This window comes from Bombina bombina, chromosome 7, assembly GCF_027579735.1.
Source record: "Bombina bombina isolate aBomBom1 chromosome 7, aBomBom1.pri, whole genome shotgun sequence".
Lineage (NCBI taxonomy): Eukaryota > Metazoa > Chordata > Amphibia > Anura > Bombinatoridae > Bombina > Bombina bombina.
Genome location: NC_069505.1, coordinates 381,744,913 through 381,757,775, shown reverse-complemented (window position 1 = coordinate 381,757,775; position 12,863 = coordinate 381,744,913). Strand labels below are relative to the sequence as shown.

Below are 12,863 nucleotides of genomic sequence, written 5' to 3'. Positions count from 1 at the left end.
AGCCGTAATCGGCGCGATGCATGCAAGGGGTTGCAATATAAAACCTTGTTGAACAAACATTTTCTTAAGGTAACCCTCTAATTTTTTATCCATTGGATCTGAAAAGGCACAGCTATCCTCCACCGGGATAGTGGTACGCTTAGCTAAAGTAGAAACTGCTCCCTCCACCTTAGGGACCGTTTGCCATAAGTCCCGTGTGGTGGCGTCTATTGGAAACATCTTTCTAAATATTGGAGGGGGTGAGAACGGCACACCGGGTCTATCCCACTCCTTAGTAACAATTTCAGTTAGTCTCTTAGGTATAGGAAAAACGTCAGTACTCGCCGGTACCGCAAAGTATTTATCCAACCTACACAATTTCTCTGGTATTGCAACAGTGTTACAATCATTAAGAGCCGCTAAAACCTCCCCTAGTAATACACGGAGGTTCTCCAATTTAAATTTAAAATTTGAAATATCTGAATCCAATCTGTTTGGATCAGAACCGTCACCCACAGAATGAAGCTCTCCGTCCTCATGCTCTGCAAGCTGTGACGCAGTATCAGACATGGCTCTAGTATTATCAGCGCACTCTGTTCTCACCCCAGAGTGATCACGCTTGCCCCTTAGTTCTGGTAATTTAGCCAAAACTTCAGTCATAACAGTAGCCATATCTTGTAATGTTATCTGTAATGGCCGCCCAGATGTACTAGGCGTCACAATATCACGCACCTCCCGGGCGGGAGATGCAGGTACTGACACGTGAGGCGAGTTAGTCGGCTTAACTCTCCCCTCGCTGTTTGGTGAAATTTGTTCAATTTGTACAGATTGGCTTTTATTTAAAGTAGCATCAATACAGTTAGTACATAAATTTCTATTGGGCTCCACCTTGGCATTGGAACAAATGACACAGGTATCTTCCTCTGAATCAGACATGTTTAACACACTAGCAAATAAACTTGCAACTTGGTTACAATCTTATTTAACAAAAACGTACTGTGCCTCAAAGAAGCACTAAACGATTAAATGACAGTTGAAATAATGAACTGAAAAACTGTTATAGCATCAATCCTTGAAAACAACACAACTTTTAGCAAAGGTTTGTTCCCATTAGTAAAGTAACAATAATTAAATTTGAAACGTAAAAATTACAGAGCAACGTTTTTAATCACAGTCAATATATAAGTCTCACAGCTCTGCTGAGAGAATCTACCTCCCTTCAAAGAAGTTTGAAGACCCCTGAGTTCTGTTAGAGATGAACCGGATCATGCAGGAAATACAAGAGTAACTGACTGGAAATTTTTGATGCGTAGCAAAGAGCGCCAAAAACAGCCCCTCCCCCTCACACACAGCAGTGAGAGAGAAACGAAACTGTCACAATTAAAACAAGCAACTGCCAAGTGGAAAAATAATGCCCAAACATTTATTCACTCAGTACCTCAGAAAATGCAAACGATTCTACATTCCAGCAAAAACGTTTAACATAATAAATACCTATTAAAAGGTTTAATGTACTTTTTACAGAGTAATTCCAGTGAAGTACCATCCCCAGAATACTGAAGTGTAGAGTATACATACATGTCATTATAACGGTATGGCAGGATTTTCTCATCAATTCCATTCAGAAAATAAAAACTGCTACATACCTCAATGCAGATTCATCTGCCCGCTGTCCCCTGATCTGAAGCTTTTACCTCCCTCAGATGGCCGAGAAACAGCAATATGATCTTAACTACTCCGGTTAAAATCATAGTAAAAACTCTGGTAGATTCTTCTTCAAACTCTGCCAGAGAGGCAATAACACGCTCCGGTGCTATTGTAAAATAACAAACTTTTGATTGAAGTTATAAAAACTAAGTATAATCACCATAGTCCTCTCACACATCCTATCTAGTCGTTGGGTGCAAGAGAATGACTGGGAGTGACGTAGAGGGGAGGAGCTATATGCAGCTCTGCTGGGTGAATCCTCTTGCATTTCCTGTTGGGGAGGAGTTATATCCCAGAAGTAATGATGACCCGTGGACTGATCACACATAACAGAAGAAAAATAATATGGTTGCATAAGTGTGCACACACTTAAACTAATACTTTGTTGAAGCACCTTTTGATTTTATTACAGCACTCAGTCTTTTTGGGTATGAGTCTATCAGCATGGCACATTTTGACTTGGCAAGATTTGCCCACTCTTCTTTGCAAAAACACTCCAAATCTTGTCAGATTGAGAGGGCATCTCCTGTGCACAGCCCTCTTCAGATCACCCCACAGATTTTCAATCAGATTCAGGTCTGGGCTCTGGCTGGGCAATTCCAAAACTTTAATCTTCTGGTGAAGCCATTCCTTTGTTGATTTAGATGTATGCTTTGGGTCGTTGTGATGCTGAAAGATGAAGTCCCTCTTCATGTTCAGCTTTCTAGCAGAAGCCTGAAGGTTTTGTGCCAATATTGACTGGTATTTGCAACTGTTCATAATTCCCTCTACCTTTACTAAGGCCCCAGCTCCAGCTGAAGAAAAACAGCCCCAAAGCATGATGCTGCCACCACCATGCTTCACTGTGGGTATGGTGTTCTTTTGGTGATGTGCAGTGTTGTTTTTGCACCAAACATATCTTTTGGAATTATGGCCAAAAAGTTCAACCTTGGTTTCATCAGACCAGAACACCTTTTCCCACATGCTTTTGGGAGACTTCAGATGTGTTTTTGCAAAATGTAGCCTGGCTTGGATGTTTTTCTTCGTAAGAAAAGGCTTTCATCTTGCCACTCTACCCCATAGCCCAGACATATGAAGAATATGTGAGATTGTTGTCACATGTACCACACAGCCAGTACCTGCCAGATATTCCTGCAGCTCCTTTAATGTTGCTCTAGGCGTCTTGCTAGCCTCCCAGACCAGTTTTCTTCTTGTCTTTTCATCAATTTTGGAGGGACGTCCAGTTCTTGGTAATATCATTGTTGTGCCATATTTTCTCCACTTGATGACTGTCTTCACTGTGTTCCATGGTATATCTAATGCCTTGGAAATTCTTTTGTACCCTTCTCCTGACTGATACCTTTTAACAATGAGATCCCTCTGATGCTTTGGAAGCTCTCTGCGGACCATGGCTTTTGTGTAGGACGCGACTAAGAAAAAAGATTTCAGTTTGTTTTTCAATTGAGTTGTGTAGTTTATAGGTCACATTAAAAGTGAAAAAAGTTCTGAAATTATTTATCTTTGTCTAATTTTTTTTTCATCACAGAAACCTGACTATATATATATACACACAATTATTTATATAATATGTTTTTTTTGGTAAAATATATATCTATACCTATATATTGGAATATCTTTTTAAAAATACAACATATTCTCATATATGCAGAACATTGGAATTTGAAATATTGACAGTAAATACACAAGCACTTGAAAAAAGACAAATATTTTTGCAATATTTATATTTAATAATCTACTTGACTTAAAAATGGCTCCAATGTGTTGTGTGTGTGTGTATATATGTCTGTAAATACATAAACCAACATATAAATACAAAAGTACACACATATAAACATACCGGTATATATGAATGTGTATCTATGTTAAATCCATTTGCATATCTTTGAGCCCTTATAATTTTTGTGCAATATTTTTTTTAATATTTTTATTAGATAGTGGTATCATGAGTGTAAATGTATTTTTAATGTTTTTTTGTGCAACATTTTAGTCGGGTGTAACAGTTAATCAGAGCTCTGAAATCACACTATCTCAACGCGTGTTAATTTTAATTGCACTTTAGGGAATGCGTTTACTTTCAACCTGTAAAACTCTCACTACTTACAACACGCACAAAGCGCCGCGATAATACCATTTTCAATTGGGCACAACTGTTAGCCTGCCACTTGTAATCTTTAATTTGTATTGATTAAAAAGATAGATAATCCCTTTATTACCGATTCCCCAGTTTGCACATCTAACACGGTTATTTTAATATACGCTTTACCTCTGTGATTACCTTGTATCTAAGCCTCTTCAGACTTACTCCTTATTTCAGTTCTTTTGACAGACTTGCATTTTAGCCAATCAATGCTGACTCATAAATAACTCCACGGGAGTGAGCACAATGTTATCTATATGGCACACATGAACTAGCGCTGTCAAGCTGCGAAAACATGTCAAAATGCACTGACAAGAGACAGTCTTCAGTTGCTTGAAAATTAGCATATGAGCCTAACTAGGTGTATCTTTTAACAAAGAATACCAAGAGAACAAAGCAAAATTGATGATAAAAGTAACTTGGAAAGTTGAATTTTGACTAGACTGTCCCTTTTAAGCCACAAAATATATATATTTTTTTAATTTAGTCCTGATTAGCCAACTTTGACTAAACAGACTGATGAGCAATGACCAGTTCATCTTTTTAAATGTGAACTTCTGTTTTTGTTTTTACTATTTAATGTCAACCAATATACAAAATACAGCGACAGAAGGGTGATACAGATTTGAAATATTTTTTTGTAAAATCAGACTAGTACATGATACTTGCCAGTTTTGAGGTAGGGTTAAGTAAAAGGGGCGGCCCAATCTAGTAGTGTTATGTCTGCAGTTTGCACTTCCACTTTGAACAGGAATTGGAAAGCTTATTGCACTTTGAACAATTGTGTGCAGCTATTTTACATATGTAGTGTTGTTTACCCAGACACAATATGCAAAACATTTCAGGCTTTCTTAATAAGCAGGACAATCCTATATTAAACGGCCCTTAAATACAGTAGAATTGTATAATAACCAAGTGCATAATAAAAAGACAATGCAATAGCACGTACTCTGAATTTTAAATGAGCAGTAGATATATTTTTCTGGCAAATTTCAAAATATACTTCAGTTTGCCAACTCCCTGTATCATGTGACAGCCATGAGCCAATCACAGACTCACATATGTACACACTGTAAACTCTTGCACATGCTCAGTAGTAGCTGGTGCCTGTGCATATAAAAACTGATTAATTTGATAATTTTAGTAAATTGAAATGTCTCTTAAAACTTCATATTTTATCTGAATCATGAAAGTTTAAAATTGGCTTTAGTGTCCCTTTAACTGTGCAATGTATTTCAGGAAAAAGTCTTGCAAGTACTTTGATCAGGGTAGAGGAACGTGCCCATTTGGAGGGAAATGCCTTTACTTGCACGCTTATCCTGATGGGACCCGGGCAGAACCAGAGAAACCTCGGAAACAGCTTGGATCAGAGGGTACTGTTCGGGTAAGACGCTGTAATGCTACAATAATCATTTGTCATTTTTAATGTAAGGTTAATACAACACATTTCTTTAAAGTGACAATAAAAATGTAGAAAGAAAATGCTGTTCTGTATTAGAGCACTGTATTATTGTGCTGTCGCTTGCATATCATTTTCTGTTCCTGCAAAGTGGTTAAATACATAGTAAAGGGACATAAAACAAGTTGGGATAGAGACAAAATATAATATGTTCTTTAATTACTTTACCTGCAAATTTATACTGCAGTGCCTCGCCGTTAACCCTTTCTTTTAAGTTTCTGAATTGTACTGCTCTAACTCCCCCCCCACCCAATTCCTTCTATGGCTGTATCTATATTTACCTTTGCTTTGGTAGTACACACGACTCTAACAGTCATTATCTGCTGGAGCATGCCTAGAAGCAAATAAGCTGCTGTGAACTCGGTTAAAATACAATGCCTGTGTTTCTGATGCTAAACACTGATAAGGGGGGTGGATCAGACTTCTCCAGAAAGCATGGCTATGTAACTAATTTTGCTTAGTTTGGAAAATTATTTTAAAATACTTGCCTGCAATTTTTTTTTTTTTTTTAAATTATGCAAACTGTTTTTACTTAAAGGGCCAGTAAACACAGTAGATTTGCATAATCAACAAATGCAAGATAACAAAACAATGCAATAGCATTTACTCTGAATTTCAAATAAGTAGTAGATTTGTTTCTAACAAATTTCAAAGTTATATCTATTTCCACTCCCCCTGTACCATGTGATAGCAATCAGCCAGTCATAAATGCATATAGGTATAGTCTGTGACTTCTTGCACATGCTCAGTAGGAGCTGGTGACTCAAAGCGTGTAAATATAAAGGACTGTGCACATTTTTTTTAATGGAAGTAAATTGGAAAGTTGTTTAAAATTACATACTGTATCTGATTCATGAACATTTAATTTGACCTGAGTGTCCCTTTAATTAGCCCTTTTAGGATATGCACAGATTTCAACATCTTTTATAGCACTTTAAGTTCAACTCCAGAGCAGTAATGTTGTACTGGGAGCTATCTGAAAGCCTGGTGAGCCAATAACAAGAAGCATATATGTGCAAGAACCAATCAGCAGCTAACTCCTAGTAGTGCACTGCTGCTCCTGAGCGTACCTAAGTATGCTTTTCAAAATTGTATCTCTATCTGAATCATGAAGGTTTAATTTTTACTTTCATGTCCCTTTTACTTTAAAACAGTGTTTTGTGTACTCTGTTTAAACCAATGAACCATATCTGTAATTTTGTTTTATTTGCTCCACTTGTAATCTATCCCTTTAAAGGAACAGTCTTCTTCAGAATGTTTATTGTTTAACTAGATAGATAATCCCTTTATTACCCATTCCCCAGTATTGCTTAACCAACACAGTTATATTAATACACTTTTTACCTCTGTGATTATTTTGTATCTAAGCTTCTGCAGACTGCCCCCTTATCTCAGTTCTTTTGACAGACTTGCAGTTTAGCCAATCAGTGCTGACTCATGTTATCTATATGGCACTGTCTAGCTGTGAAAAACTGTCAAAATGCAGATAAGAGGCAGCTTCAAGGGCTTAGAAAGTAACATATGAGCTTACTTTCAACAAAGAATACCTAAAGTACAAAGCATATTTTATGATAAAGTAAATTGGAAAGTTGTATAAAATGACATGCCTATCTGAATCATGAAAGTCTAATTTTTAATCTCTTAATGTAAAGTGTCCACTGTAGATATAACTCTGTAATCAACTAACAGGCAAGAAACTTGTTGAAAATGTAGCACTAGCTGCCTGATAATCTTCAGTTCCCAGTGGTGTTTTAATTACGTAAGAGGGGACAGCACATGAAGGTAACAAAGTAATATTGCTGTAGTGTTGGTCAGTTTCCAAGTGGCTTTGTGGACCACCTATCTGGCAGCAGGTGCAGAGTTCAGAGTACAAAGAGAAAAACAGTACAAATTAATCACCTGATGTGAAAGTGGGGAACTCACTGAGAACTTCATTGTTCTATATTCTACTATCATTTGAAACAGGAGTGCTCCATTTTCTTTTCTTGTACAAGGGATTCGTATGTCCTTTATTCTTACAATAATTGCTGTAGTAAAGGACACCATTTCTAAATTACAAGTGCCATGTTTGTCTTATGTTTCTATAATTGTTAGCAGATCCTAATTATTACAGAGATCCTAAATATGGAAAAGGTGAGAGTGAGATGATTATTCCTGTTCGTGCCCAGGGCTACATATATCACTTTTTGGTTTATTCTCTTTTTTTTAAAAACCCCCCAGTCATTCTCTTTGCCGGCTCTAAGCACTAGGGTCTCTCTCGGGAGGGTAAAGTGAATGTGGTGTTAGAATTGTAGTTTTTATTATCTTCAATCAAAAGTTTGTTATTTTAAATGGTACCGGTTTGTACTATTTACTCTCTAGCAGAAAAGTGATGAAGATTTCTGCTGAGAGGAAAATGATTTTAGCATGTTGTAACTAAAATCCACTGCTGTTCCCACACAGAACTGAGGAGTACCAGAAAACTTCAGTTGGGGGGAACAGTTTGCAGGGGAACTGCAATAAGGTATGTTCAGTCATTTATTTCTAGACAAGACTGAGATAATGCTAGAAGAGACTGACAATATCCCCATGAGGGGAGGGTAAGCTATGTTCAGAGACTTAGTAAGGAAGTGAATGCTTACATAACAGGGCTAATTATGCTGGTTGACACTAATTCAGGGCAATCAATTATTTTATTAGGAGAAAAGACACTTTGAAAGTCCTTTTGGGTTCTTTCTGGGGTTATTACCCACATGGCTATTTTTTATTCACTTTGGAGTGATTTCTTAGGCCTCACAGCTCCGGAGTAGAGTGGGAGGGGCCTAATTTCGCCCCTCAGATGCGCAGTTAGAATTACGCAGAAGTTCATGCTGCTTCATATGGAGGGTCCTGCTGCTGTTTGAGGGCCTAAAGGAAGCTATATTCCCCCAAATCTGGTCCCTAAGGGCAGGTAGGGCCACAGCAGTGCTGTGGCAAGGTGCTGTAGTAATTTTAACCGGGTGTTGGTTTTAGGCTGCTCCGGTTTGGGCATTAAGTGGTTAATCGTTTTGCTACTAGTGGCGCAATCTTACTAAGGCTCTAGGTACATACTGTGAAAATTTCAAAAGGATTACTGCATTTTTCACTGTTTTGCAAAATTGTGTGCCTTTTTTATCTCTTAAAGGCACAGTAACGTTTTTTCAAATTGTGTTTTTTATTTGATTAAAGGGATTTCCAAGCCTGTCTGTGTATACTACTAGTCTGTTTAAACATGTCTGACACTAAGGAAAATCCTTGTTCAATGTGTTTAGAAGCCATGGTGGAACCCCCTCTCAGAATGTGTCCCACTTGTACTGATATGTCTATACACTTTAAAGATCATATTGTTGCACTTAAGAATGTGGCCCAAGATGATTCTCAGACTGAAGGTAACGAGGGTAGCCCGTCTGCCTCTCCCCAAGTGTCACAACCAGTTACGCCCGCTCAAGCGACGCCTAGTACCTCTAGTGCGTCTAACCCTTTTACATTACAAGACTTAGCGGCAGTCATGGATAATTCTCTTGCAGCTTTCTTATCTAAACTGCCCGTGTTACCTGCAAAGCGTGATAGCTCCGTTTTAAGAACAGATTATGAGCACTCTGACGCTTTGGTAGCTGTATCTAATATAGCCTCACAACGCTCTGAAGTGGGAGCGAGGGATTTGATGTCTGAGGGAGAAGTCTCTGATTCAGGAAGGGTTCCTCCTCAGACAGATTCAGATACATTGGCTTTTAAATTTAAACTAGAACACCTCCGCGTTTTGCTCAGGGAGGTATTAGCTACTCTGGATGACTGCGACCCTTTGGAGGTCGCAGAGAAATTGTGTAAAATGGACAAGTACTTAGAGGTCCCTGTTTACACTGATGCGTTTCCGGTCCCTAAGAGGATTGCGGATATCGTTACTAGGGAGTGGGATAGACCAGGTGTCCCTTTTGTTCCCCCTCCTGTTTTTAAGAAAATGTTCCCCATATCTGACCCCATGCGGGACTCGTGGCAGATGGTCCCTAAGGTGGAGGGGGCTGTTTCTACACTTGCTAAACGCACAACCATACCAATTGAAGACAGTTGTGCTTTTAAAGACCCTATGGATAAAAAATTAGAGGGTTTACTTACGAAAATTTTTGTTCAACAAGGTTTTCTTCTCCAACCTATTGTCTGCATTATTCCTGTAACTACTGCAGCTGCTTTCTGGTTTGAGGCGCTGGAAGACTCGCTCCAGACGGAGACCTCATATGAGGAAATTATGGATAGAATTAAGGCTCTAAAGCTAGCTAATTCTTTTATCACTGACGCTGCTTTCCAAATAGCTAAGTTAGCGGCGAAAAATTCAGGTTTCGCCATTGTGGCGTGCAGGACGCTATGGCTAAAGTCCTGGTCGGCCGATGTGTCGTCTAAATCCAAGCTTTTGAACATTCCTTTCAAAGGAAAGACCCTCTTCGGGCCTGAATTGAAAGAGATTATTTCAGAAATCACCGGGGGAAAAGGCCATGCTCTTCCTCAGGACAAGCCCTTTAAGACAAAGAACAAAGCTAATTTTCGTTCCTTTCGTAATTTCAGGAAAGGCCCCGCTTCATCCTCTCCGGCTGCAAAGCAAGAGGTTAACGCTTCACAGCCCAAGGCAACCTGGAAACCTTACCAGGGCTGGAACAAGGGTAAACAGGCCAAAAAGCTTGCAGCTGCCACCAAGACAGCATGAAGGGGTAGCCCCCGATCCGGGACTGGATCTAGTAGGTGGCAGACTCTCTCTCTTCGCTCAGGCCTGGGCAAGAGATGTACACGATCCTTGGGCATTAGAGATTTTATCCCAGGGATATCTTCTAGAATTCAAGGACTCTCCTCCAAGGGGAAGGTTCCACATTTCTCGTCTGTCTACAGATCAGACAAAGAAAGAGGCGTTTTTACGCTGTGTAGAAGATCTGCATACAATGGGAGTGATCCACCCAGTTCCAATTGCGGAACAAGGGTTGGGTTTTTACTCAAACCTGTTTGTGGTTCCCAAAAAAGAGGGAACTTTCATACCCATCCTGGATCTAAAAATTCTAAACAGATTCCTCAGAGTCCCATCATTCAAAATGGAGACCATTCGGACAATCTTACCAATGATCCAGGAAGGTCAATATATGACTACCGTGGATCTAAAGGATGCATACCTACACATTCCTATCCACAAAGATCATCACCAGTTTCTCAGGTTTGCTTTTCTGGACAAGCATTACCAGTTTGTGGCTCTTCCCTTCGGCTTAGCCACTGCTCCCAGAATTTTCACAAAGGTGCTAGGGTCCCTCCTGGCGGTCCTAAGACCGTGGGGCATAGCAGTGGCGCCTTACCTAGACAACATCTTAATTCAGGCGCCGTCTTTCCAAAGAGCCAAGTCTCACACGGAGATTGTATTGGCCTTTCTGAGGTCTCATGGGTGGAAGGTGAACATCATAAAGAGTTCTCTTTCCCCTCTCACAAGGGTTCCCTTCCTAGGGACTCTAATAGACTCGGTAGAAATGAAAATATTTCTGACGGAGGTCAGAAAATTAAAACTCTTAACTACTTGCCGAGCTCTTCATTCCATTCCCCGGCCATCTGTAGCTCAGTGCATGGAGACAATCGGATTAATGGTAGCAGCAATGGACATAGTCCCTTTTGCTCGGATACACCTCAGACCACTGCAACTATGCATGCTCAAACAGTGGAATGGGGATTAAGCAGATTTGTCTCCTCAAATTCAGTTGGACCAGGAGACCAGAGATTCTCTTCTCTGGTGGTTGTCTCAGGATCACCTGTCTCAGGGAATATGTTTCCGCAGGCCAGAGTGGATCTTTGTAACGACCGACGCCAGTCTGTTAGGCTAGGGTGCGGTCTGGGACTCCCTGAAAGCTCAGGGTTTATGGTCTCGGGAAGAAACTCTTCTTCCGATAAACATTCTGGAACTGAGGGCAATATTCAACGCTCTTCAGGCATGGCCTCAACTAGCTGCGGCCAAATTCATCAGATTTCAGTCGGACAACATCACGACTGTAGCTTACGTCAATCATCAGGGGGGAACAAAGAGTTCCCTAGCGATGACGGAAGTAACCAAAATAATCAGGTGGGCGGAGGATCACTCCTGCCATCTCTCAGCAATTCACATCCCAGCTCTAGCAGCGCCTTGGTCCTTCAATCTGGCTTATGTTTTTCCACCGTTTCCTCTTCTCCCTCGTCTGGTCGCCAGAAGCAGGAGAAGGCTTCGGTGTTTCTGATAGCGCCTGCGTGGCCACGTAAGACTTGGTATGCAGACCTAGTGGACATGTCATCTGTCCCACCATGGACATTGCTAATGAGGCAGGATCTTCTAATACAGGGTCCGTTCAAGCATCCAAATCTAATTTCTCTGCGTCTGACTGCTTGGAGATTGAATGCTTAATTTTATCAAAGCGTGGTTTTTCTGAGTCAGTTATAGATACTCTGATTCAGGTTAGAATGCCTGTCACCAGGAAAATCTACCATAAGATATGGCGGAAATATCTTTGTTGGTGTGAATCCAAGGGTTACTCATGGAGTAAGATTAGGATTCCCAGGATATTGTCTTTCCTCCAAGAAGGATTGGAGAAAGGATTGTCTGCTAGTTCCTTAAAAGGACAGATATCTGCTCTGTCTATCCTTTTACACAAGCGTCTGGCAGAGGTACCAGACGTTCAAGCGTTTACTCATGCTTTAGTCAGAATCAAGCCTTTTTATAAACCTGTGGCTCCGCCATGGAGTCTAAATCTAGTTCTTTCAGTTCTTCAAGGGGTTCCGTTTGAACCCTTACATTCCATAGATATTAAGTTGTTATCTTGGAAAGTTTTGTTTTTGGTAGCCATCTCTTCTGCTCGAAGAGTCTCAGAATTATCTGCCTTGCAGTGTGATTCACCTTATCTGGTGTTCCACGCAGATAAGGTAGTTTTGCGTACCAAACCTGGTTTTCTTCCTAAAGTTGTTTCTAACAAGAATATTAACCAGGAAATAGTTGTTCCTTCTCTGTGTCCTAATCCTTCTTCGAAGAAGGAACGTCTGTTACACAATCTTGATGTAGTTCGTGCTTTAAAGTTCTATTTACAAGCAACTAAGGATTTCAGACAAACATCTTCCTTGTTTGTTATCTATTCTGGTAAGAGGAGAGGTCAGAAAGCGACTGCTACCTCTCTTTCCTTTTGGCTGAAAAGCATCATCCATTTGGCCTATGAGACTGCTGGCCAGCAGCCTCCTGAAACTGTTAATGCTCATTCTACCAGAACAGTGGCTTCCACATGGGCTTTTAAAAATGAGGCTTCTGTTGAACAGATTTGTAAGGCAGCGACTTGGTCTTCACTGCATACTTTTTCCAAATTTTACAAATTCGATACTTTTGCTTCTTCGGAGGCTATTTTTGGGAGAAAGGTTTTGCAAGCAGTGGTGCCTTCCGTTTAAGGTACCTGTCTTGTTCCCTCCCTTCATCCGTGTCCTAAAGCTTTGGTATTGGTATCCCACAAGTAAAGGATTAATCCGTGGACTGGATACACCTTACAAGAGAAAACAGAATTTATGCTTACCTGATAAATTACTTTCTCTTGTGGTGTATCCAGTCCACGGCCT

At 40.2% G+C, this 12,863-nt stretch overlaps 1 protein-coding gene across 1 annotated transcript in view; it reads left to right on the top strand.

Annotated features, from left to right (window-relative positions):
• The window catches only part of MKRN2 (makorin ring finger protein 2), a 62,462-nt gene that overhangs the window by 43,250 nt on the left and 6,349 nt on the right, over positions 1-12,863 (top strand). Inside the window, exon 7 of the mRNA XM_053721104.1 lies at positions 5,063-5,207. Coding sequence (XP_053577079.1) covers positions 5,063-5,207 — 145 coding nt within the window. The remainder of the gene's footprint in view (positions 1-5,062; positions 5,208-12,863) is intronic.